General features: G+C 36.3%; 1 protein-coding gene across 1 annotated transcript in view; it reads right to left on the bottom strand.

Annotated features, from left to right (window-relative positions):
* Positions 1-27299, bottom strand: part of pacrg (PARK2 co-regulated) — a 106834-nt gene that overhangs the window by 22458 nt on the left and 57077 nt on the right. The window contains exons 3-4 of the mRNA XM_088932424.1: positions 25045-25216; positions 18165-18314 (exon numbers count right to left, since the gene is read on the bottom strand). Coding sequence (XP_088788550.1) covers positions 18165-18314; positions 25045-25216 — 322 coding nt within the window. The remainder of the gene's footprint in view (positions 1-18164; positions 18315-25044; positions 25217-27299) is intronic.

Here is a 27299-nt window from a genome sequence, read left to right as displayed (position 1 = left end):
CAGCCTGCCTCAATGAAGATCACCTCTAGTTTTCAGAAAAAATTAAATTCATAATGCCTCGTGCTTAGACTGCTGCGCCTTGAGTAAGCAAAATGAAAGGTTTCATTATTCATATAATTTTTATAGTTGTGTGGGTATTTTTGGTGGTGGTGGGGTCTAAAGACATAATTTTGGTTTGTATATATTTAAGTGTATACATTAGCACAAAGGATATAGTCTGCATTTTGCATGGCTTCATGATGAAACATTAATGAAAAAACATTGTTCTGCTTTTTATTTCCAGGAGGCTTATGTTCACTTAAGAAAAGAAGGCATTTTCCTGTTACCATATTACCATCTATGACAGTCCAACCAATTAATAAAACTCACTTTTTGGTTTTTTATAATTCTTTTGTCTGTAGCACATCCAAAACCTGTTACTGGGTACTTGAGAAACGTTTCATTTTGAGTAATTCAACACCAAATATACAAGTCTCTGAAGAGTGTAGACTTCAGTGAAAGTGACTTCATCATAAGCAGATATGGAATGCACTTTTTAAACTTAAACTATATCTCATCAGACATTTAATGCATTCTGAGTTTTCATTTAACAATATATATATCAAACATTATGACATTCATGTCTTTGTGTATTTAATATTTTTTGTCCACTGAGATTACAGAACCTAGATACAGAACCTAGATAGACAGAATCTACCAAGAGGCTGATCCCTACCCATAACTTTAAACAGACTCACATTTAGGTTTCTGTAGCTTAAGAAGAAGCTTAAGTATTGTCTTGGTATTGTCCATGCACTGTAATTCAAAGTAATTTCTACAGAAAGCAAAAATCAAGACTTTTGCATGCCAAGGTGGTTTAAAAAAGACTTTTGCTTATCATTTTAAATGTGTCCATTTCATTTCTATGAAAATGTGGTGCCAATTCTGTAAATTGAGCAAACAGCTGTTCAACCTTTGGGTGGCATCTTAAGCATGTACCAATAAATACCCTATCTGAAACACAAGCACCATCAGTCACTTTATTGTTCTCTATAAAAATAAGATCTCTAGAACGTTCGAGGGAGGATTAGGAGAAGAATGTGCGGGATATACAGAGTTGCTTGTGTGCAGAGGGAAAGACAGCCAAAAACAGACAGCAGCCCAATTAAGCATGATCCCAGCGGAGGAGTGTGCCCTTGTCTGCCAGGGCTCCCACGGAACATCCAAGGACACTGCTTTGGCTGGATGGGAGGGAAGGAAGAACATTTGTTAATCATTCCTCCCAAAAGACGAGCTACTTCAAGGCTTCGGAGGCACTGATCAGCCGCTTGGATAGTCAGCCATCTGGGAGACATCACTCATGTACAGTACCTGAACACAGCACTGTACTGCAAGCAACATAAATCAACACATTGCTATGGAACAAACTTTTCTTGCTAGCTTCTTTTCATTTTTGGTGTTGTCTTCTCTTCACACCCAGTATCATGAAAAACAGCTGTTATGTGCAAACCTAAATCCCACTGAATAAAGCAAAAACAGAAAACAAATGTGTGAAGCATTTAGCAAGACCAGTGCCCAGGGAAATATATGACAGGATTCAACTGTTACCAAATACCAATTTAATGTTAAACTGTAAATTGTTGTTTTTTACTGTTGAAAATTTATTTGTTGAAAATTAAAATGTGGTGCAATTGAATCTTTGACCAGTAGAAAGAATTAACAGAATAAACAGAAAACTAGCATCTATACATAAGAAAGAAGTTAAGTCTTTGTAAAGAAAAAAAGTCTCATTGTCTACTGTATTCATTTACTTAAACCTTTGAAACATTCGGCTGCAGGCTGGCTGGTTCATTTTCTACTAAACAGTTAATGTAAGGGAGGGAGAGAGAGCACAAGCAGGGAGGAGGTGTTGTTGATGAGTTTGTACTCGAGCACAAAATGGAAAGGCATTTCTGGTTTTCAGTGTGTGGAAAAAGCCTGGCTCTCAGAAGCATCCTTATAAATTTTACAGGATCTCACAGATTCAATCTGAGCTGAAATGCAAATGCTAGACTCAGATGGTGCTGTGAAAGACATGCGGCTGAGAGATTGGATAGCAGAAGGATTTTGACATATTGGGCCACACTCCCGGCAGGCCTCAGATTAGCTCCTGTAAGGCAAAAAAAGCTGGAAGACAGAGACTAAATTATGAGCCTTCTTGCAGTGGTGAAGCAGTATCCGTAAAGAGCTAAAGGATTTGCCCCAAGCTTTATGCCATCACTCCTATCTTCACTGATTTTTAAGGTAGATACACTAATGTCTCTTAGGTCAAAATATACTTGTTAGGTTACTACTAGATCTCAAGTTATTGAATGGGCTTTCTGAATTTTCTTCCTTTTTAATTTTTGTGAAACATACTACACACATATAGGCATGACAGAAGCATTGCCTCACCATATCATTAGTGATAATGCCAGAATGATATAAAACTAACAATTTTTCCCGGTGTGTTTCCCAGCGCTTATGCTTAAAGGTTCCGAAAAGACTGCAGGGTCTGGTTATTTATTGAATTTGTTTTATTAAATTCTACAAACAATGCATATTGGCTTCCAGAAGGAAAGTAAGGACCCACATTGATTATGGACTGCTTTTGGTATAAAAACATGATTAAAACTGAGAAATTAAAAAAAAAAACTTTTTGCAGCTGCTTAAATATAACCTTTCTTTGCCAGAGGTGCTGTCTTTTTCAATAACAACACAATATTTTACAATAAATAAAATATACTGTTTAGCATGAAAGTTATGCATCAGTGCTTTAAAGCTAGCTGTGACAGAATGAAAAAAATCCACCTCTTTCACTTCTTCTGCTTTTTAACTGTTCTATTTCTTATGTTTACCTAGGCACACACTGATCCAAATCTAATTGGTCACTGTAACGCTTTTCTTGTGATTTGCCAGGAGAAATAGAACACCTTAAGTCACATGTTCCAATTTCACCGAACTGTGAAAACAGAATCTGGGAAAACATTTTCTCTTGGAGCCCAGTATGAATCATAAACAAGTTTAATCACAAAACACCCGTCTTATACCAAATAACCACTGGTCTCAGCATAAAAACAGGAAATGAAAAGATTGCTGTGGAAGGTAGACCGACAGTTGAACTTATTCTTATTTTAATGCCTTTTACATTTTTAGATATTTTGCAACAATCCTGTTGCATTGCCTTACCTCTAGATTCAGAAAGAAGCACAATAGGGTCCAGTACCTGGCCAAATAATTATCAGTCTACCCACTAATACAAAAAGCATAGCACTTTAAATGTTTGCATGTGGGTAGAAATATTTTAGCTTCTGTTTTCATCAACAGCTTTAAATACTTTAGCAGTTTTGTTGCATTAGATACAATTTCTGTCGCATACTGCATGTGCAAACAATTACAGGCCAGTAACTCATTTGGAAAAAAAAGCTTACCATCATATTTTGTATGCTTTTGTTTGGTAAAGGTGCCTTTTACACTACAGAAACCCATCTCTGGGCTTAAATGTGGCAAACTGAAGATGTTGGGTTCTCTTCTTGAATATTCAAGTGATTAGTTGTTCAGGAGAAATAAAAAAGACCCACCACTGCAATGCTCTGTATGACCTAATGAGCCAGTTACTTCCAATCATATCATAGTGCTACTTGCTCCAGTCAGCTGTTTTTTATAACTGTGTGAAAAATATGTTGCTGCTTCAATAAAACCTCTGTACTCTCTAGACAGGATCATTGTGGGTTCTGTTTCATCATCCTAGTCTGCAAAAAACTGAACCTGTGCAAGAGCAAAATATATTTACTCATTAATAAATAATAATGTATACCAAAGCACAAAGAATTTAAAAAAGGCAACCATTTTCAAAATTATGATCCAAATTAAATATTCATACTACTCCTCACTGTTTCTACATGAATATATATTAGATCACCACATTAATGCTTTAATCAAGCAGATGCTAAATTTAACAATAGAAATGAAAACCTAATATAAACCTCATCTTGGGAGCCACCACACTATATTCAGCTGAACTAATTAGCCCACAGTTAACATTGCTGCAGCACAGAAGCTTCACCTACCCTGGGCTCAGCCTCCAATTGAGTGTTGTAAAAGTTTAACTAGATGGAACTAAACACAAGGGGCTCAATTTGCTATAAAACTTTACAACACCTCTCCTTCCAAATATATATGAGGAAGCAGGCCACAGAAAAAAATAACTTCAGGGCTCACAACAAGCTTTAAGTCTAAAATACAAAGTTAGCATTTAGAAAATATGCATGGGTTCTTCCTTCTTCACTATCGTTTGTAGACTAAACTTATCAAATTGGGCCCACAGAGCCCTCATATAAATATTATCTGAAAAGGGTTTTAGAGTCATACAGATTCACAGTATTCACAGCAAACAGCCAATTATCACAAATAAAACCTCAAACCACTATAGATCACGGCCGAAGGGAAGTGAGAGGATTCTGAGCTTCAATGTGTTGCAGGAAGGTTGCACAGCAATGCTGAAAAAGTGAAGAAATCCCAGATTTTTTCCAACAGAATTCTAATTATGAAATGTTTAATTTCTAAAGATGTACAAAACACATGGATGTCCATCATAGCCACATTCTGTCTTCAGAGGACAAAAATTAATATTTATATTTCAATCCAGTCTGAAAAAACATAAAAACAAACTCCATTATTTTAAACCCTTATTTGTAATGACTTCCAAGTTCCATTTCTGCATTCATGGCCCAAGTGGTAGCAGTTAAACTTTGAAGACATCACTTTATATTTGAGCAATATATTCCATGTGGAGCTGAGACAAATAAAAAGCCACCTAAGCAATGAATTCATAATTGGGCACTTATCCATACATACTAATCAGTGGTGGAAATAATGTAATTTCTAATAAAACAGGTGTGAAATAGGAGTCAACATTATGATTTGAAGCCACCACCAAGATAAGGGTGTAGCTTTTACAATTTGTGTAGCACCGATACTAAATACCTAGTGTGGACTGGGTCCTTCATATGAAGAATTGTTATGTAAAAAAGGTAACATCCAGCAAATTACAATATATCTTTCATGTTTTAATATCTGTACCTCATACTTCATAGCTATATCCTGTAGTAAATTTGATCATGTTGAACATATATGAAGGATTCAGAACAGAATGGATGTCATTCATTAGTCAGAGCACTATAGTTTACATTGTTTAAGGATAATTTCTATACTCTGCCATTGACAAAATATTAGTAACTTCCAATCAAATTTGTGGACTCCAGAGGCAGGCAAAGTGAGGTTGGCTTGAAATGCAAACAATGTACTTTCATGGATTACCCTGGTCAGAACACTCACTAGATCTTAATTCTATTGATATAGTAGAAGAGGTGTAATTTGCAGTTCAGCTCCACAGTCCACTACTGTTAGTACAATGTCAGCTGAAGGCTATAGAGCTGGGAGAATGAGATGGCATTGGATAGTACATTTTTCAAAACGCAGAATACTTTGCTCTTCCTATTCATACTGTTGTTGCTACTGACAGATGCCAAACATGTTATTCAGTGGTGGTTCCCAATATTGTAGTCAATGTGTGTAAAAGAGAACATGGTATGTGCTTTCTGTTGATCAATTTAACCCAATGATGGGCAATAGATTCCCTAACAATACAGACATCAATGGTTTTGTTTAGGTCTTAAACTTTTACAGATACTGAGCCATAACTTTGTGTATCTTTCAAATCATCTAGTTGGAATACCTTGAAAAATCAATAAACACATGCAGTTCAGCCAGCAATTACACAAATTAACTGAGACTCAAGTGTAGTTATCCTTCGTGAGTTTGACATGCTTGGTTTATAAAGTGTCATCTTTCTCATCTAGATCTCACAAGATAGCTAACATACTGTCCAACCATGTCCACCATTACTTTGGTAAGATATTCTGTTTTATTCACAACTAGTGAGATTCCATTGATCCTTTCATTCATGACCACAAGAGCTGCAGAATCTAGAAATATCCCTTGAGTCTGGTGTCTCACTCTTTTTCTGAGTCCTATTTAAGAAAATAGATGAAAAAATCGGAAAATCAATACATTTCACAAACTATGGATTTTCTGCTTTGGAGCTCTAACCTAAACACTAGATTCTAGTGCCAGATAGATATTTCATGGGGCCTGATAGGCAATCACTTCACTAACAGGGCACTTCAATATTTAATGCAAACATTCTAAAAAAGTAAGGGCTTCTGTCATACAACTGAAATTGACAATGATATTATTAAGATTATGTTACACACTCCAATAAAATGTCATGGGCACACACTAATGAAGAGCCTCCTAGGAAATAAGTCAGCTAAATTATTAAAGGCTTTCATTTAAAAATGTCCAAAATGAAGCTGAAATGATTTACATTAAGGCAGAAAAGGTCACAACAGTATTGTGAGGTTTAATTAACCTCCTCACACCATCCATGGTCCATTATGTCTATCAGAGCAAAAGGGATAAATGGATTGCCAAATAAAACCTGCCATTGTCTGATAGTTCTGTGATACAGCAGGGTGTTCACAGGGTCCTCGAAGTTTTGTATCACATTCAGAAAGTTCTGAGTAGTGGCACAGGAATGCTGTTACTGGTGCTTTTAGTTTTGACCCTCAAACAAGAAGCCTTTACCTCCAGAATGAATCCGCACTGATTACTGGTCACAGTATTCTCAAATTCAAAGGCATTGCACCCAAATTCCTTTTGGTTGGTAAATAAAAGAGGCTTATTTTTTTCCCGTCTGTTACAGTGAAAGTCAAAGATCAGTTTCTGAAGTCCGTGAATCAAACCTTTTAAAAGGATTGACTTGTTCAGTGTATACCTATCTCTGTTTCTGTCCTTGAGGAAATGCTTTCCTGTAATGAAACCACAAAGGCAGGCCAGACATGAAAACTTTGAAGACTATTTGGTTAAACAGAAAAGTAAAATAAAAACACAGAGAAGCCAGTGTTCTGCAGTGTCTAGGGGGAAAAATATATAAAAAGCCTCTAACAGCATGTTTGCATATACATCAGGGAATTGTAATTAAATGCAGTGCTTGGCAAAACTACTGTTGAGAATGTGCTTTCTTTACCTTTGGACCCAGGGTTTTACAACAAGAGCAAAGAGTGCACCACACAGTTTTTAGAACCCAAACATATTTTATCATTTTAACCCCCAATGTGAATTAAAAACTAATTGCTTAGTTGCTATGGTAATTTTTTATTTCTAGGATAGAGGGCAATTGTCAGATCCTGAGAGGGCCAGGTGGGTCCCTTAATCCAGAACACGACAAAGTGAAGAAAGTCTCCCATTAACCACAAAGTTGAAAGACTGCTTTAAGCACGGAACTGTAGTTGTCTCCAAAGGTTTTCCCATATTTGCAAAAGCAATTGTTAAAGCAAATTGGATACAAGGGAATCAGCAGCAAAGTTTTTATAACTAAATTAATTTGGCTAGATTAAATAAATCAATGCTAGTGTTACATTTGACAAGAAAAACAAACATCTGTATACATATGGTTTACAAAGAAAAAGTATGTAACTGGCACCCCATCCAGGCTGTATTCCACTTTATGCTTATTGTTTGCCTGGATAGGTTCTGGCTTTCCTAGAAACCTAAATCAGATGAAGCAGTTAGGAAACGGATTGATGGATGAAGGTTGTATGTATTATTTGTATGACCTAGAAATCATTTTTTCCTAGCAACTGTTAAGTTAAAACAGTTTCTTCAAATTCTTTGTAACACAAGAGCAACTTCTTTCCACTTCTTTCCAAAGTGCAACTTCTTTAAGAAATGTAAGAGATAAACTTATGACATTTCAAGTTTAATTTGAATGTAAAAGAATTATGCACCTTTCAGTTAAAGGGATACTGTATCTACAGGAGATAATAGTTACAGAAATCGTGACTTTTTAAACGTTTAAAAGAAACAGCTGGTAAAGCTAAACATGAAAGAGATAAAGAAAATGTTTGCAGCGGCCTGCATTGTTGCAGTATGTTTTTTAAAAAGATTTGGCCATATGTTCACTACAATAACATCCTAAAGGAGCCACAGAAGCCAAGGACAGCTTCAAATCGACTCTTTGATTTCTTCCTCTGATTCTTGCTTGTGTAAAATCCATGACGGGCTAATAGAACTTTGTTTCAAGCTGATCTGGAGACAGGTCTCTTTTTGTTTATCCCTTGTTCTATCCTTTCGTTTGGGATTTTATTTGAATCATGGCCTGAGTGCATTCCATTTCCTGGCATCAGAGTACCCTGGCCTAACTTGATATTATTTTATCAGGAGCTCTGGACTGGTAGGATGCATGGTGCCATGGTGGGTAGACAATGGAAGGGCGGAGTTCTGCTACTGATTTTAGAGGATCTTACATAAAAGATTTAGAGTGTTAAAGGTAATGTTATGTAAGTTTTGTATTTTCTTTAAATTTTTTAAAACGCAACAAAATTTTCTCACAGTAAAACTGTTTTAGTCCCCAGAGGCTAATACATTTGGACGAAAATCTTTAATTTATGAGTCTTTAATTCTATAGATGCCACTATTTATTTGTTAAATTATATGCAGATTAATCAGATATATCCAGACACATAAAACGGGCTTTAATATCATTTTTCAATCTAGTTATTATTTTTGCCCCTTTTGCAAACTGATCTGGTAATGTCTTCATGGGTCAGTTTTGGGCATTGTGGTATAAGTTACATAAGAGTGTTGTAAAAAGGGATCACGTTTCACTCTCTGCTATGATCTCACTGACTTATGACCCAAGGCTCAGACTGGAACAATACTCTAAACTTTAATTTGAGAGTGTGGAGTGTGCTGTATCATTGTGTGTGTTAAAACAGAAAGGAATAGAAAAAACAGAAATGTTACAGAAAGGCCCTGTATAAAGTAAATGTGTCTGCAATGTTTTTGATTTTACCCACATGGCTAAACATCTGATACTTGGCTATACGATTGGTGTATCTGGCCATCCTAATACAGTGAAGTGAGGCGAATCACTTAGAAGTGATCACAGGAGACAGATTTATATTCACAGTGATGTGATGATAACATTGCAATAGGTAGAAAAGGTTTAGCTAACCTTCCACTGGACATTAGCTATGAGCTCTAGAAATGTCAAAAGAAAGGAAGAAGTTTTTCAATCACTAGAGACGTTTGTAAAAACTCAGTTTAAATATTTATATGACATCTCTGGCCTTTATACAAAGGAACTACATAGGGGAGACAGCCTTAAGGACTGGTATTGGTTTTAGTGTGAGTAGGTCTGATGAGGTACAGCATGTGGGCAAGTCTGTTAATGGCTCAGTCACAGTGACTTGCCACACTTGCCTTCCTGGTGAAACTCTGTACTCAGCAGTTGCTATGGATTGGAATGTGTTTCTACTGAATGTTTTTTATTGGTGATCAATAATAAAGCCTGCAGAGATTAGTGGCTTGTGCACTGTTGATAGGCTTCATTCATTACAGGTCTTTAATAACAGCTGGGCCCTTAGGATACTGTGGATGTGTTTAGGCGTCCAGTAGCCATGAAAAGATAATAATAATAATTGCTTACACTTACGGTGCTTGTTTACAGTATAGTGTCCCCGTCACTATACTGGGGCATTAGGACCCACATGGACCGCAGGGTGAGGTCCCCCTGCTGGCCCCACTAACAGCTCTTCCTGCAGCAACCTTAGTTTTTCCCAGGAGGTCTCCCATCCAGGTACTGACCAGGCTCACACCTGCTTAGCTTCAGTGGGTTGCAAGTTATGAGTTGCAGAGTGATATGGCTGCTGGCCATAAAACATGCATAAAGCCTTCCCAAAAGCTGATGCTCAGAGTTGTTGGGTATTAATAAAGTGACTGGAACGGGAAATTCTCAATGTGTGTATGTTGTGATATTATCTATTCCACATTATAGGAAAACACACCTGTGCAATGCACAGACATGTATGATTGAGTCATTTACAAATGCAACAGGTTTATTTCCATGCACATCTGTTCTTTAGAATGTTATAAAAAAACAACGAAGCAGGGTGAATAACGCTAATTATCCTACATAATAAATATTTCCCACTTCCTTTCATTTTGATGAATAATCAACCCCAGAATAGCAATGCCTGGGGTAAAATTACTGCAATATGTGAGAATGGATAGATCACATTCCAGTGTTGTGCTTATACTAAGTCCTGAGATTACTATTAGTTTCTGCACACGGTGTTTGATTATTTTAGTGGGCTAGTTTAATTTATCTCTGCCCGATGGTATACAGTTAAAAAATGTGCACTATGGATATTGGCAGGCATTAATGAAACAATGTTCTATGCACACACATCTTAAAAGTACTTAGGCCTTTTTTAAATTGAAATACAATTACGCAAGTTATCAAATCTGGGTCATTTTTGTAGTCTACAGATAATATAGAGCTAAGAAATCAGAGTATTTGCAATGGCCTTTACCAGCATGATAGTCAAATAGGTGATTTGGTATCATCCACAAGACAAATGTTATCCACTAACCCTTTTTTCCACTCATCCGCGTACTTTGTGAATGATTTATTGTTTTGTATAGTGCTAGCATAGTATAGGAATGAGTAATTAGGTATCCACTATATAAATATTTGATACATGGGCGCATTGAATCATTTATTCTGATGAGTGTGGTATGTACAATGCAGGGCACATGCTCAGTCACAGGATACAAAGCTATTTTAAATCATTAGAACCAACCGTCCCAAGAAACACATTTGTACTTCATGGAGATTTCATTTTTTTGAGTTAAATAAGATTTAGAAGTACAATATCATGTTTAAGTAAACTATTTTTGAAAAATAATTTAAACTGTACCAAGAATAACAAGACCAGCCTAATTGTGACATTAACTATGATTCTAAACACGGGAGACTTGGGAAATTGTGCAGCCCTGAAGTAGCATGTTAACACTCAGGCCATTTCCTTCTAAAATTTCCCACTACCAGAACTGCACTTCACCTACAATTCAGCAGAAAAATATTTTATGTCCATCTGAAATACCTTACTGATCACTAGAATAAATACATTTATATAAAGAGAAATAAATCTGTTTATATTCATCTAAGAAACTACATTAAAATATTGCAACAGTCCTGCATGTGATCCTTTCCTCTATTTTCTACATTTCTACATTAATTACTATATTACACATTCTTACATGCGCACTTGCATTAGAGTTTAGGCCAGCTTCAAGAGAGCTTCAACACCCAGGCACAACTGACTTGTTTCATTTTAAAGACTCAAGATTTTCCATTCATGGCAACAGACTACAAACCAGGTGGTAACAACAGTTGTCAGACTCCTTTTTTCTTATGTATAACATATATATATATTAAATAACACTCCTTCACCCTTCTGTGGCCTCCCATAGAGGAGACCTTCTGAGTGATTGAATAGAGCAGATTTCCTGCTCTTGTTGCTAATACAATATGGCAACATCTGCTTGAGTGGATCTACTTTCAGAGGCAAGAGAGTTATGGAAGAAGATAGGACAACTGGCTCTGTGAAAACAGGGGCCTCTGTGACACAGCAGGCTCTAAATGGTTAGATGGAAAAACTATAGGATGACACTTTAAAAAGATATTAAGTGACAGCCACTATCTGCAGTGACCATGTGTCACCACATAATCTTCTGTAAAACCAGTGCCTGGGCTTGATTTAGGCATCGCTGTACTTCTGAACAAGAAAGATCTGGTTACTTTTGGTACCGACGGACAGCAGGTGGAGTCTAATCAAAGTTTCTCTTATGTATGAATGAAATACGCCAAGTGTTTAAGAATGCATTTCCTCATTGAAAGGAAATTCTGTGACAACAAGGAAAAACTCCAGTGTTTGTAAACTATAACTGTGTTTCGGGTGGTGTAAAACAATATAACATGCACACATGCCACATAACAGGTTATCTTGCTGTAAGATTGTGATTCAAATAAGGCTGGACAAAGGGCTGCATTCATACCTGGGAAACGTACAAACATACCTCTGGGAACGTCAAACACAATGATGTAGTAGTGTGCTTGCAGGGAATTCACTGCCTGGTATTATACTGTCACAGATTCAGCTGCAATAACCTGAATGGAACAAATCTAATGCAGGATATTAACAGCATATCTCCAACTATATACACCTTCACTGCAGTAAATCACTTGTCTAATCCAAATTCTTTTAAGACAAAACAAAGATATGGTGAAAGGCAGCATGTTCACTTTACTGAAAAATACTGCAAAGCAGCACTGGTCTTGTAAACAAAATCATTTATTTTTGTTTATAGAAAAAAAGGTTTATCTCTACAGTATTCCAAAAACAATGCAGGAAAGAAATTCTGGACAACATATCTAAAATAATACTTCCCCCTGAAACTACACATGAAAAAGTGAAAATGAGCCAGCCATATAAAGTGTTAATGGTTTTGCGTGGTTTTATGAAGAACTGAAGATATTGGTGAACTAAGAAGAAACAATCTACACTGAAAACAAGCAAGAAGGTATGCCAACTGGAAAAAGAATAAACCAACATAAAGCTGCATCTGTCTTCTTGCACAGGGTTAATGCACAGCTCATTACAACTTCGCATTGTGGAGAGCTCTGACTGCAGCTGTCCTTGCTACTTCTATCCACAATACTGCAAGACCTATGCACAGATTTTGGAATCCTGTACAGTCATTAATAAAATTTTAATTGGGGTTGGGTATGTTTGTTGGGGAGGGGGGGCAAAGCACCAGGAACAAAGCACATAATTATGAAAATAAATAAATAAAACTGCCTCTCGAAGCAGAAATGGAAAGTGTGACATGCCGGTTGCCTGAATTCCTCAGATTATGCATGAGCTTCAGCCTTATCTCGTGACCTTTAAATTGAAGGCAAGAAATGACTTCAGCCCAGGGCTTGTGGAGCATGCCTGATTGGCTACCTGCTCAAACCTGCTGACAATAGAAATTAACAGAACCACCAGGCATATCCAAAGGGAAATTATTTTAATATATATATTTATAGTTTCTTTCTTAAACATGGAGAAGCAAAAAAGTCATTATGTGCTCTCAGGCATGCTGAGTAGGAACAGCACTGCAATTACCTTTTGCTCTGTTGGAACCATGCTGCATTGTATTTTAATAACAGATAGTATAGCGCATTTGATCAAATGATAAATATTACATACCTATGGGGATAAAGTGCCGACGTGACTGGAAACCCTGCTGTGGGAACAGTGCAGTATGGGAAATATACTGCCTTGAGGGCTTTTACAAAATGGTTTTTTAGGAGAATTAAGCACTATCATAATGACCCAAGAGCCTATTCCATCAGGATCACTGTAACTTTATTCCTAAAAATAACATGACAATGCTTTTGAAACATGTAAGTAGAGCAATAAAAATCTATTCCTTTCTTTAGCCTCATTATTACCAAGTCTGGTTCTTGTTAAATCAGAATCCATACTTGTTGTTCTATAAGGTCAATAAAAATTGGCCTAATCATGTGCATGTTAAGTGCACTTTTGAAAAGCCAAAGCAAAATCATTAACACTGACAAAACTAGATAGCTCGTGTGCCTGCAAAAAATGCTTTGACATCAAATAATAATGAAATTATTTTATGCCTTTTGAACCTGTTTCTGAGTTTCACAAATTCACTCAACTGCTGACACAGATGTCACAGTAAACATTTTTCTTTGCTTTTGGCATATACACTGACATGCAGTAGGGGTTTTGGTTTTACAGACCCACAAGGAGGCAATAAGTCCTCAGCTGACAAATTCAAAGCAATGTATCAATTAAGAAAATCACAAAACATAAGATAAGGAACAACAGCACAAAAAGATCCATGACAAACTGTATTTCAGATGGTATGAATCAAGAGATGATAGTAGCATACATACTGTACAGGGACAGCTAAATTTAATAAATATGCAAAAACTAAATATGGTTCTACAGTATTTAAGTAAGGTATTAACTTGCAGGTTATATTTTCCATTAATAAGTGTTTTGTAATAAGCTGTTGAAAAGGTTTCAAAATCCATTCATTTAAAATAAAAATAGAATAGTTAAAATATCAATACAAATTCCTATTATTACTACTACCATCCACAAATTTAATGAACTATTTTTAATAACAAATGTCAATAATAGTATATTATAATAATACTATACTCAGTAGATTATAAATTAGCAAAAAATTATGCTTTTACATTTTTGCAATGCATATCCCAAAACAGAAGTAATATTTCACTGTTTAAGGGTCAGTCTTTAACTTAATCACTTTGTAATGTGGGAAACCTGTCTCCTTGGGGGACCTAAGTGAGGCTTTTCTGAAATTTTGTCAAGAGAAAAAATGTGCTGTACAGACAGACAGGGAAGAAAGCCACTGCAAAATGTTATCTATGTTGGCCACATTCCTAGCAGGAAGATAAAAGGGGCAAAATTAGCTAGATCACACAAGGGGTGGCAGTGATGAATAGCATATAAAAGACCTACACTACAAAGATAAGAAAAAAACAAAACAAGAAACATTATTTCAAATAGGACACAAGTAAAATGGATGCTTAATCACCATCAACATTATTTTTCTTCCTTTGGAATTTGAAATTTTGCTTTAGTTGTCACTAAGATACAACGTCAGAATTATTTTTAACTGCATGAGTTCATTCATATTCTAAAACTGCAACAGAAAGACACAACATTAATGATGAGACAGAGTCAAGAGTTCTCTATTAAAACTGTGATCTGAACATGACAGAAATACTGCTGCTGTGATCAGTTTCTTGCTTAGGTCATAGTCATTACCATGTTAAGTCGATGGTATTAAGTATATATATAAGTATATATATATATCCGTTGTGCAATCAAACTAAATCAAAATAAATTAAAATAAAGAGCATTCGTACTTCTGTAATAAAGTAGATGACTAATCAAAAATTAATTGTTATGAAGAAACGTAAACACTGCATTGATTTACAACCAATTCCATTGCATCACAGGAACAGAATGATGTCCAACAGCACTTTTATGTTGCATGCAGTGACAAAAAACAGGTAAAAATCTCCCTTTTGCTGTTTCCTGGCAATTAATTCACTCAAGCCTGGAGAAGACAATATTATAAAACAAAAAGGTAAACTGCTTATAATTGGCCAATATAATTACTCAGATCACACAACTTACAAAAAGTTAGTGTATTTACACAGATTTATGGTCTAAACATCATTGCAGTTTTTACTACTGCCACACTGTACTGTGGACTGATATCACACTTAGTCAGGAGGTTTCCCATTAATCCTCCAGACCCTCAGAAGACAGAATGGTGTGCTATTTCTTTCTCTCCCAGAGGCAGCACTTGTTGATTACAAGGCCTCTATCGCTCATACGCAGACAGTCATACTCAGCTGTCCTTCGCATAATGCAGTGTTGCCCTGGGTGTTCTCAAGTTAATAAGTCTCCCTAGACAACTAACACCATTTACCACAGTGTCTGGTTTTGCAGATCCCAAAGGCAAATTCCACTTTGCCTTTCCTTCTGAGATGAGATCCCTCAGCTCCATGTATTTTATGGAACCACACAATCTTCCAAATGCCTGTGGCATTCCAGGGTTACAATGTGCCTTTGTCACCTGACATGATAAAATAAGCAGAGCCAAACAACATTTTTTGAGCCTGCTACAGCCTGCCTGGAGCCCACAGTACTGGACATTCTATGTTGTTCATTGCTCACTTCAACACCCAATCGTAGTATCTCCTTCATACCTCTAGTGTTTTGTTTGCTCAGTTCAGAAAACAAATGGTTGAATTAAGTAATCAAACACCTAGGTGGAATGTAAATAAAAAAGACCCTGCAGCTCTCCAGGGCTGCTGACCAGGTGCTTAGATAGGCACACATGTTATTTTCCACTTTCTTAAAATGAGAATAATCACTTCTCTATGACTTCCACAAGCTTTTTGTGTTAGGATTGCCTTGAAGAATACAGAGTGCACTATTTCCTTGATTAAAATATTGTTCTTTCATTAAGAATAATCTTCATCTAACAATGAAAATGAGAAAAGCACACCGAACCAAATTAATCTGATCTGAAATGTTCCTTAAAACCAAAAGATCATGTCGTAAAACGTTAACATTATCAAAATTCTGCCAAAGTTAAACGTGATTTTAAATATCTGAATTTGTGTAGACAGTATTTACCAGTGCTAAGTGATAGACCTGAAGATGGGAAACAAAAATTATATCACTGCCAGTATGTGGCTCAAAGAGTAAATTGGAATTCGAAATTTCGTGCCTAGCACATGGAATTCAATTGGTGGAAGATCTGGGGAAGGACAGAACAAAGTTGTCTGTTTGCAGTGGACCGAACAAAGAAATGACTTGAACTGGTAGAGAACACAACTACAACAGAAGATATAAAGGTCCTCTGTGTGTAGCATGAGGGCACAGGGTTTCTAGACAGTAAATCTTTCAATCTGGCATGTAAGCTATCAGTTTAGCACAGATCCAGCTCTATTTTTCCAATGAGAAGGATTATACATTGTTTATACACAAAACACAGGATTTAGGGAAAAGCTTAACAGCAGAAACTCTACATTGAAATAATAATAATAATAATAATAATAATAATAATAATAATAATAATAATAATGGTAGGTACCATTTGCCAACCCAGGATGAAAAATTAGAAGGTTTAGTGTGTGGGTGAAATCCTGAAGATTTTGATTTATAAACTTTCTTATGAAACAGGATGGACAGGTAATGACTGGATAGGCTACTTTTGAACTGAAGGGAAGCTTATACATTTTGAATTATGTATGTGGATTAGTACTACAACAGAGCCCTATAGCTTTGCTACCAATTCAGAATATCTTCTCTGAAAATATTAATATTCACATTGTACAGTAGAAATGTAATGCTCAAACGTCATGCTGCTAGGATTTTTCTTATAATTAATTCTCTTGTTGGCTATCCCCTTAAAAAGCCCCTTACATAAGATATTTATAGTTAGAAACTTCAACAGACCAAACACTAAATTACAAGGGAATATGTTTGTGTTCCCAACAGGTTCTTTCAAGGCATAATTCACTATATTACGATTTCATCAATTCAACAGTGCCAGTAACTCATTTCAAAAGGTCAAATTTCAATAGCAGCCAAATTGCAGGGAAATGGATATAAAGAAAAGAAATAACTAATGTACACAGCCAGCTACCAGCCAAAGATAAACTATTCCTACTGGGCAGCCTTGCTAACTACTGCATTTATGAAATACAGAGTTTCAATGGCTATGGAATTGATTTGACAGCTAATATTTGGGAAGAGTTACATCAAGAAAAAGATTAATACACGTCCTTTTTAGTGGAACAGATAATATAATAGTATTAAACGATGGGATTAAAATGGATATAGATTAATGTGAAGAAAAAAGAATGCACACCAAGCGCTTTTATTAATCCTGCTTCAAAATGATTCACTTCCAGTGCAACATGTTGCTTGCCCTTCTCTGGCTCAGAAGAACTTTGATCTTCCTCTGGAGTTTATGTGAAATGCAGTAGCACTTATTCAATCTATAAATGCCCTATTATGAGTAATAGTAACAATTACTGGCATTACTATTGTTATATTATTAAAAGATCTGAAACACATGTGAGTCTTGGGATGTTACTCAATCTGGGGTTCTTTCTATCATATTCAGTGGGAGGCATCAGTGTTTAACATACAGTATATCCCATAAACTATGGCCATAAAAACACAATAATGAGATAATGAGATTCCAGTCCAAACAGTTCTTTTTAGCTATTTTTTTTAACTGAGTATAACCCTATTCACCACATGGAAGCCACAGAACATGTCTAACTACTGAGGGTAAGCGTGTATGTGTGCTTTGTTCTGTTAGTAATTCTGACATCTAAAGAAAGAAAACTGAAAATACTAATTTCCAGGATATTTACACATTCAAATGAAGTCAGAAGCACCCATTTATATGGCTAACTCTACTGCAGAGCCACATAGCTTTGGCATTGTTTTAAAGTAATATTCATTACAAAATCAATGGAATTATGAATTATGGTTGCATTGTGATATTTATATCACCCAAAGCAAGAAACAACATAACAACATAATGTTAAGTCCCCAGCGATGGAGCTAGGGCACAAGACACCGCTTTGACCTGGAGCAACATAAGGTAGAACTCACTGTTCATGTTCTTGAAGATATTCAGGATGGGAAGGATCTGCCTGTAGTAAGGCACCAGTGCCTCTCCCACCATTTCTCCCGAAACTACCAGGTGCTGCAGGACCTTCAACGTGGTACAGATCACTTGCTTGTTTCGTGTGTTCAGAGCATCTGCAACAGCACAGAGAACAGCAGGAGCATCCTGTTAAAATACATAAGCCAACTGTATTTTTTAGCAATGAAAATCAGTGGAGGTTTGGTTATCTCATTTTAGCAATTGGATAACCCTTGATGTCTGACTGATTCTGCCCTTTGACATCGCCTAAGTGCCGGGAGTAAGAAAGAGAGAGAACAAATAAAATGACAAATTGGAACTCTAAAATCCTCTATCTGAAACCTGCTGGTTATCACTCTTGCTCATCTATCTAGAAGTCAGATTTTTGTTGCAAGCAATTTTCTTCACATTTTCCATGTTTCCGCTGTTATATGTCACATTTTCCAATCCACAGATGAACCAAAATACCAAACAGAAGCAGCAATCATGCTTTGAACAAAAGACTCTTTGAAAAAAGTAAAACAACAGATGATGCAAGGATCTTAAATGTGGTCAGTTATTGGACCAATAGATCATCATCTTCCCAGCGTTTTTAATTTGTGCTGTAGATTTTGTTCAGCTGCACCCCCTGATGAGATCATTGTGTCTCAGTGGGCCTGCACTATACTCCAGAAATTCATTTCACATGATATGATTGTTTTAAAACACACTAACATAACATGTCTTAGCTTTTCCTTTCAGTATCTGTTTGGTCTGTTCTGCTAGTTTTCTTCCGCATCTCACAGCTCCTACATTAAATTAAGCAAAATGATATTAATAAAAAAGCTGATGTTCTTAAGCAGGATTTAATTTATTTTTAAGAAACTCAGAAAGAGCCTGTGTATACTCGTTACTTCAGTTTGAGTTCAGATCCTAATTTAACAATTTTACTTGGTGGAAACCATATGTGAGTCATGTAGGCAACATGTAATATACAGGACTGCACAGTTAAGAACTTTTTTAATTCATTTTGCAGTGTTCAACAGACAAGATTTTTTTTATTTCCCATTTACACATAACCCCATTTATTGATTAGAGAAGCTAACCAAATATGCAGTGAACTAAATCAACAAAAAATGGGCTGAGAATAATGTCATATTCTAGTGGGTTTGCATAATGCTATGGTAACAAGACATAAGCTCACTATATTTCTGGCACCCATAAAACACGTCTTTTGGTCTTACAGCCAAGTTTCAAGTTAATGATGATTTAAATAAATATCAGCTACAGCACTGTCAATATACAGTATGAAGGAAGCAATAAGTAACATTCACTCAGTTTCTTTTAAGTGCTGAAGAAGATGCATGTGAGGCACAGCACCTTTTGCTTTTTTACAAGAATGTTTATTTCAGTTGCTCACCTTTACAAAATAATAGCTTTTATCACTCATATTTCCTGGCAACACAGGTTATGTTGTTACACCGTGAATGGTGAAGAAGTCCATTTAAAATGGCTGTTTAAGGGCATGATCTTTCTATTCTCTTTAACTCAGTATCTTCATATAATAAGAATCATACTTCATTCTACATTCTTATTAAGAAAGAGTCCTTCACACAAGTGAACTCAACAGATACGGATACACAACTTGAGATCAATATCAATTATTTATTTTTATTTTTGGCCCTTTTATATTGTGCAGAGGACACAACAGCTGCAGCACTACATATTTATAAGTAATCAGTAAGCAACAGGTGGAGTGAGGTCAGTCATAAAAGCATGAAGCCCACTCTCTGGCCAGTAAAATGCTCCTCTAGTAGTTGGATCATAGCGTTAACATAAAACCTATTGAAGTCCAACTTCTAGCAGAGCATATGACTTCATTGAACTCAAATGGACATTTTGGAAATAGAGATGTTTTAGCTCACTTTTAAAAGTGAGCTAATTTGGAACACATAACTAATGGTCACAGATATCTTTGGAACATATTCTATGTTCAGTAGAGGATTTTAAACAAAAAAATAAAAAAATAGGATGAAATAGTCAAGTCAGCCACTGTGTACACCTTCACCTAACAGAACTTTTCTGTTGAGAAGAACACAAAAAAACAGATCACATCAACACACAAAGAAGAAAAAGCAACCACTTTAAGCAATAATAATGAAACATTTTTGTTCCCTTTTCTCCTGAAAATCAATTTTCTACAGCTTTAGCTTAAATAGCCACTGCAATCAGACATTTTTAAATGCAGCTATAGAGTGGAAATAAGAGAAAGCCAATCAGGGGCAATTTGGCTGACAGCACTTAACCAAGACTCCTGCAGACATCCTCCTCAGGGGGCTGTGAGGAGATTCTTTAAGACAGATCTGTCACTTCCATAGAATTGGAGGGGGGGGGCTCTCAGGTGACTCAAAACATCTGCTTATCACTAACACTCAATTCATCCCCTACTTAGCCAATACAAAGGGAGAAATTGTTTTTTCAGAGAATATGGTGGCTCTTGACCTTTGTGACACTTGTGTACATGACACATTTATTTTTTTACACCAGGACAATTATGGAAGTGATGATAGTACAACAGACAAGATAAACAGCACCTTACAGGATAGTTTATTCTTATGTGCCACAGCACAAACAAGTTTTGGAATAATGACAGCACCAGAGCAGTGACAAAGAAACAAAAAGCATGCAAACAAATTTTCATTCAAATAGCACTTTTATCTTGAGAGTAAATTGGGACTCTAATGTGCTACACTGGATTCACATCTAAAGAAGTATGGGTACGAATGGCAAAAAAAACACATTCTGAAACATATAATAGATATTACAAAGATCCTTTGAAGCCATCAGAAAATGTATCTAATAGGAGCTGATCGTTTGAATGCACATTCAGTTTCCAAATATAGAATACCATTTGGCATTATGATTAAGTTACAATTATATGTACTTGAAATATTTTGCAGTTACAAGAACACTGCTGAGAATAAAGTGTTGTTTTTTTTGTAATTAGGTTTTGTGGCATTGTAGGATTGTGTCTTGAGGGGAAAGAGCAGTTCTTTTCCTTTCTCAAAATAGTTTCTTAGTGTACATAGATGTTCATATAGCACTACAGGGCTATATTTGAAGTATACAGGCATATATATGATACACAGTAAAATAATAATTATGGGCATAAACTGTTTGCTTGACTTTGGCATTTGGACTGTAGGTATACTTAATTATTTATCTGATCATGCCAGCTGACTGGGGTACTGCTGCTTCAGTTGGATCAGTTTGGTATCAATTGTGCTAGAATTTATATGAACTAAGTAATAATTTATTCATAGAACCCTATTAGATTGGTAGCACATAAAATTCATAAATCCTGTTTCTTAAATGTCAGGAGTAGGTGACATTTGCAAGATTTTTTTTGGCAGAAATGAAATGTATTCTTGTTTAAGCTTGGGTTTTACAGTTATGAAAGTTTAATTTGAAATCAAGACAGTGAAAATGTTACTCTAAACTCTGTATACATGAGAAAGAACCCTAGATTTTGTTATTGTACAAACCTATTAAGAAACCCAATAAAATACCATTATGCTAGGACATTATTATTTATTACATATATATCACAAATCACATACTCTTGTCCGTATACTGAAATAGAACTTGAAATGAAAGAAAAAAAGAACAAACCAAAAGTAATATGAGAATGAGAATGAAAATTGAATACCTGGGCTCGAGCCTTATAACTGGAAATATATTAGAAGTATGTTAAAGTTAGAAGTAAGCTTCCTAAAAAGCATGTCTTAAAGTGTCTAAATTACAACAAGGATTTGTTTATTTAAGCCAGCACCATTTCTTTATTATGCTTTAAAAATACATAATTAATTATAGAAATAATTAGTTATGGAACAAGTAATAGGTTTTTTCCATGCTGCAAAGAGAAGAGAGAAAACACCTGAAGAAGGCTCCACGGCTGAAACGTTGTGTTTTCTCTCTTCTCTTTTCAGCATGGAATAAACCTATTACTTGTTTCTTTGCAGCCTACGCATGCTGACGCAGCTCCCCACCTGAAATAATTAATTATAATTGTTCCTGCTCTGCATTTTTTATTATATGCATACCCCACCTCCTGATGGCACAAATATTAATCAACTCAGTCCACTGCTACAGCCTTTGTGCCAACACAGGTGGGATACTAAGGCTATCTTCATTTTATTCATACTGTGCAACCCACAGCATGTAGAGTGATGTACAGGGGAGTGATGTACAGGGGAGTTAACTTTGGATGGAGACATTTTTAACCTGTCTGTGTATGACATTACTTTAAGACCAGGACTTAGTCTGGTTGATCTTTAAACTCTTTTCATGGCAGTATTCATTTTCTAGCATGGTGAGCAATAGCAAAGTAAACAAAGACAGAAGGAACTAAATAACAGGACAGCCCTGAATTTTCTCCCAGCTGGAATTTTATATTTCACACTGGCTTTTTATTTTACTGTGTTATATCATTCTCTAGATAATTCCAAAATACATAAACATTGAAAACAAAGAACCATACATATTCAGTATAATAATCACAATAATACAATCTGCAAATGCAACCACACTGATATATCATGGATTCACATTAGGGTATTGGGAGTTAGGGTATCATCAAAATTCAAAATGTTCAACAGTGTTGATTCAACTTGATAAGTGCTGGAATGAGATTGTGGTTATACTCACATTAGAGAACTTTTGCGTTTAAGATTACAGAGGCTTATTTTCTGCATTTGGAAGCAATTAATCTGCAATACGGAGACATGCTCCAGCAGTTTCGGCATGGTCAGAAATGTGCATCTTTTAATAATGAAGAAACTCATAACGGTATGCATTTAAAATTCCATTATCATAACTATGTGTGTATTTTCATAAAGAATATTACCTTTGGTCTAGCCTTAGAAGGCAAATGATTGTGCTTGCTAAGCCCAGGTATTAGCAGTCACTGTGTGAGCGGGAGGATGTTCTAAAAAGTAAGTATCTCATATTCAGATGCTGTTTGAATATAATCTTAAAAGCCCCAAAGATGTGGTTTCAGTCTTGTTAAAACGGGCAGCACAACACACCCAGAGAGCCACCAGCTAGGATAAATACATATATAAGTGTCTGAAGCAGTGAAACAGTTGAGTACACTGAGGGATGAAGAACTTAAGCACAAAAATGAAAGCAATTAATAATTAATACAGCATAAAAGAGCATATAATGTGAAAGTAAAGAAAACAAAAACAACTAAAAGAAAAGGTATACCTTTTTGTAAAGTTTCAGTAGTGCCACAGAATTAGTAATGTTTCCACTCCTCTCTTTTCTATTTATATCCTCTGCTGGCGCCCTAATGGAATGGCCTCACTGTCCCTGTGGTCTTACTCCTGCTGCTGAGGTTGTCTGTCACCACTTTGTGTTTAACTGGGGGGTGCTGAAGAATGGATTGTTTATTTTGAGCTCTGGCCATGGACTCAACAGGCGAGAACAACTGACACAGAGCTTAGAATGCAGCGCATGGCTTGCAGAATTCCTTTCGTTTGCACTTTGTGTCTGTGTGTGCACAAATAGGCATCTGGCTGAAGGCAGTAAAAGGTCTGAAGTCTTGCTTGCATTGGAAGCTTAGAAGGTCAGACAGTGAAGGGCAATACCAAGATTGTGGCATTTTCATTGCCCACGTGAAAATGTGACCAGCGACTGGCTGTTCATATTACAAAACACTAAGTGCTTCCGATCGGTAGAGTAACTGCGACAAGACTGAAGTCATGCTTATTGGCACCCCCCTTCAACTTCGTAAAGCCAGTCCTGTAACCCTATCTGTAGACAGTTCTGTACTTGAGCTTCAATCTAAATTGAAAAACCTTGGGGTTATATTCGATTCTGGCTTAACATTCGACCCACATGTGCAGTATACTGTCAAAACATCTTTTTTTTCACCTCAGAAATATCGCTAGACTACGCCCTATGCTATCACTAACTGTGGCTGAAAAGCTGATCAACACATTTGTGTTCTCTCGAATTGACTTCTGTAATGCTCTCCTCACTGGGGTATAAAAATCTACTTTGAACAAACTGCAGTATGTCCAAAATTCAGAAGCCAGAATCCTGACCAGGTCTAGTGCAAATGATAACATTACTCCTATCCTGGAGTCCTTGCACTGGCTTCCGGTCAAATTTCGTGAAGAATTTAAAATCCTCATGCTCACCTATAAGGCTCTACATGGCTTGGCTCAGTACCTGTCTGAACTATTATCACCCTACTCCCCACCTCGCAACCTTCGCTCTTCTAGTTCTGCTCTCTTTACTGTCCCCCAAGCCTGTCTACATTGTATGGGTGACAGGGCCTTCTCCTGTTATGCCCCTAAGCTCTGGAACTCTCTGCCCAAGGATATTTTAGAGAGTCACCTTCTCTAAATTCCTTCAAATCAAGACTCAAAACCCTCTTCTTTAGAAAAGCCTTTACTTAACTGGTTCCATTCTTCACCCCTCTGCTTTTCTTAGTACCACCACGGTCTCCTCTATATATTGTAATTGTGTTTTATCTTGTGTATTCTTTTTATTTATTGTTGTTGTCATTCTGTAAAGCACTTTGAGAAGCCACCTTTAAAGGCGCTATATAAAATAAAGTTTATTATTATTATTAGAGAAGGTCATTGCAGCTTTTAGGTATTCACAGATGCAGCTTTAAAAACTCCCGGTGACTATGAAGGAAAAACTTTCTCTTGGATGCATTATTGAAAGACTTAATAACAGGTAACTAAAAACATGGATCTGAAAAATACCAATTATCAGTGCAGGATTCAGAATATGTTCTATATGTTCTTGTTTGTGGGATGAGCATAGTAACCCTGTCCGGACTAGACTTACTCTTGATGGGAATGATCAGCTGTGGGATGACAGGGAGGATCTTGGTGCCTCCATGCTCCAGCATATCGTGAACGCCCTGTCGTGCGAAGAACTCATAAGGGTGCACTGTCTCACACAGACCGTCAAAAAACAAAGGCAGGTAGTGGTGGTAGTCCAGTTTTTCAATCTCCACCTGGACAAAGACAAAGACATGGCAAACTGCTCTTAAGATACATTACCTGCATTTATCCACTTTATCTGTGGCATTCCAATTCCAAATGTATTCTATCAAAAACAACTTTGTTAATATTGTTAATAAATCATAGTCTTCTATCTGCGCACGGTGAGGAGAAATGTATAACTTCTTTTTTGTGTCTAAAAAAATACTTACACAAAAAAATACTACACAAGCTGTCTGCAGGGTCTTATTGCATTCAAGAATTTAATTTAGATATTTACTTGTTAATTACCTTATTGTTTCTTGTAACTACAAATAAAAATGTTTCAGTCTTGAAACACACATATTCGAAAAAGCTTTAAGAGAGTGTAAAATAACAGTATATATGTGGTTTCATGCAAGTCCATTTATTTCAATTGTTATAAGCCCCCTCTAAAAATTACCAGCCATGCAAAGTGAAATGATTGAACAGTAGAGTGATTACAGAGAGGTATACCATACTGTTCAAGTTAGAAACACCAGCTATCCAACATGAAGAGGCTATAAAGTGCATCTTATTTTGAAATGAGTGAGTGTGTAATCAGTGGAAATTTTCACAAAGGAAGGATAAACACTGCAGATCAGTCAGGGGTCTCTAACACAGTTGCATGACTAAAACCCTGTCAGATTCCACTGCTGATAGCGAGAATGTCAATGAGCCACTGGAAGATACTTTGAAGGTTTGACCTTGTGGGTCCCCATTAGTGTCTTTCATACTAGACATCAAAACCAGGCTCCTGAAACACATTTGCAGGCAAACAGTAATGCCCTTGCAAGTAAATAACATTAGCTTTCAGGTACAGCTGATTACACTGAGGGTAATTTTCTTCCAACCTTGACCTCTTGCTGTGGTCAAGTCATGATGCTGTGAAAGAAAATCCATCAGAGGTGAGAATATTTGATGTTAGGAATATGAAGTCCACAGATTCTGACACTGTCAGATTAAACTTTGGGTAACAGTGTTAATTCAGACATTGTAAACATGAAATCCACTAGCATATTATAGACAATCACCCATTTTAATGTTACTGTAGTCGGACCAAAATGCAATGTTAGAGCTTCAGTCTGGCTCCCAAAATCTAGAACCTAAGAAGGGAAAAGTACAGGAAAAACTTTGAAAATCTGTCTTGGGATTTCCAAAGGATTTGTATCCTTTCCAAAGGATGTATATCTTAACACACTGCCAACATTTGTTTCACTGGCTCAGCCCTAACCATTTATTAGTCTGCCTCCAGAGTTGAACCATCATCTAGGAAATTATCCAGATGTGTAGTACAGATTTTAAAATGATCTAAAATAGGAGAATCAAAACAATGGTACTTAAAAATGTAAATGAATGCATGGGGATCTATGTTATTCAGGCTGTGTGAGTTCTTAGGGGCTCTGATACAGGTTAGGAGTCTTACTAAGGTGGTGGCAGATGGATAACGAGCAGAATCCAGAATCACCCACTGATTTAATTTTTTAAGAGCATATAATAAGTCTTTCCTATTATCTGCATTCAAGTCAATGAAGCAGGAGCACCCAGGCTCCCTGTCTAAACAATTAGTGGACTGCAACAAAACATTGCCATCACATTGGCAATGCTGACTCAACCACAAAACAGTGCCACCCTCATTCAATTAGCTGCACCTCAAGGCTAAATGCCTTGTAGACACAAGTCAGAAGAGATGAGCAGTTACGTCAGTTAAATCAATGCTTGAAAAGATTAAGTGAAACGTTTAGCCACCCATAACAGCACCAAAGCCAATCCTGTGCCAGTCTTTTCTACACTTGTAGGGAAGAGTAATTGTAAGTTCCAGTAATATTACATGAATTTGATTTCCTTATTTCATTATTTATTTCCACAAGATAAATGAAAAAATCAAATAGTTTCATATCTCTATGGGTTTTTCACCACAGGTAAAGAATCCAGTCTTTGGTATTACTGAAGTAAATGTAGTTTTCTTATTAAAAAGAAATCCAACAAACTGAAATTTCTTTAATTGCTTATATTTCTGTAGCATTTGTTATGTGAAAGGATCTCAAAGTTACACACATGTAGAGCCACCTACTGGTC

Source organism: Atractosteus spatula, chromosome 14, assembly GCF_055471065.1.
Source record: "Atractosteus spatula isolate fAtrSpa1 chromosome 14, fAtrSpa1.hap1, whole genome shotgun sequence".
In the NCBI taxonomy this organism is placed as follows: Eukaryota; Metazoa; Chordata; class Actinopteri; order Semionotiformes; family Lepisosteidae; genus Atractosteus; species Atractosteus spatula.
This window is presented reverse-complemented; position numbering and strand designations above follow the sequence as displayed.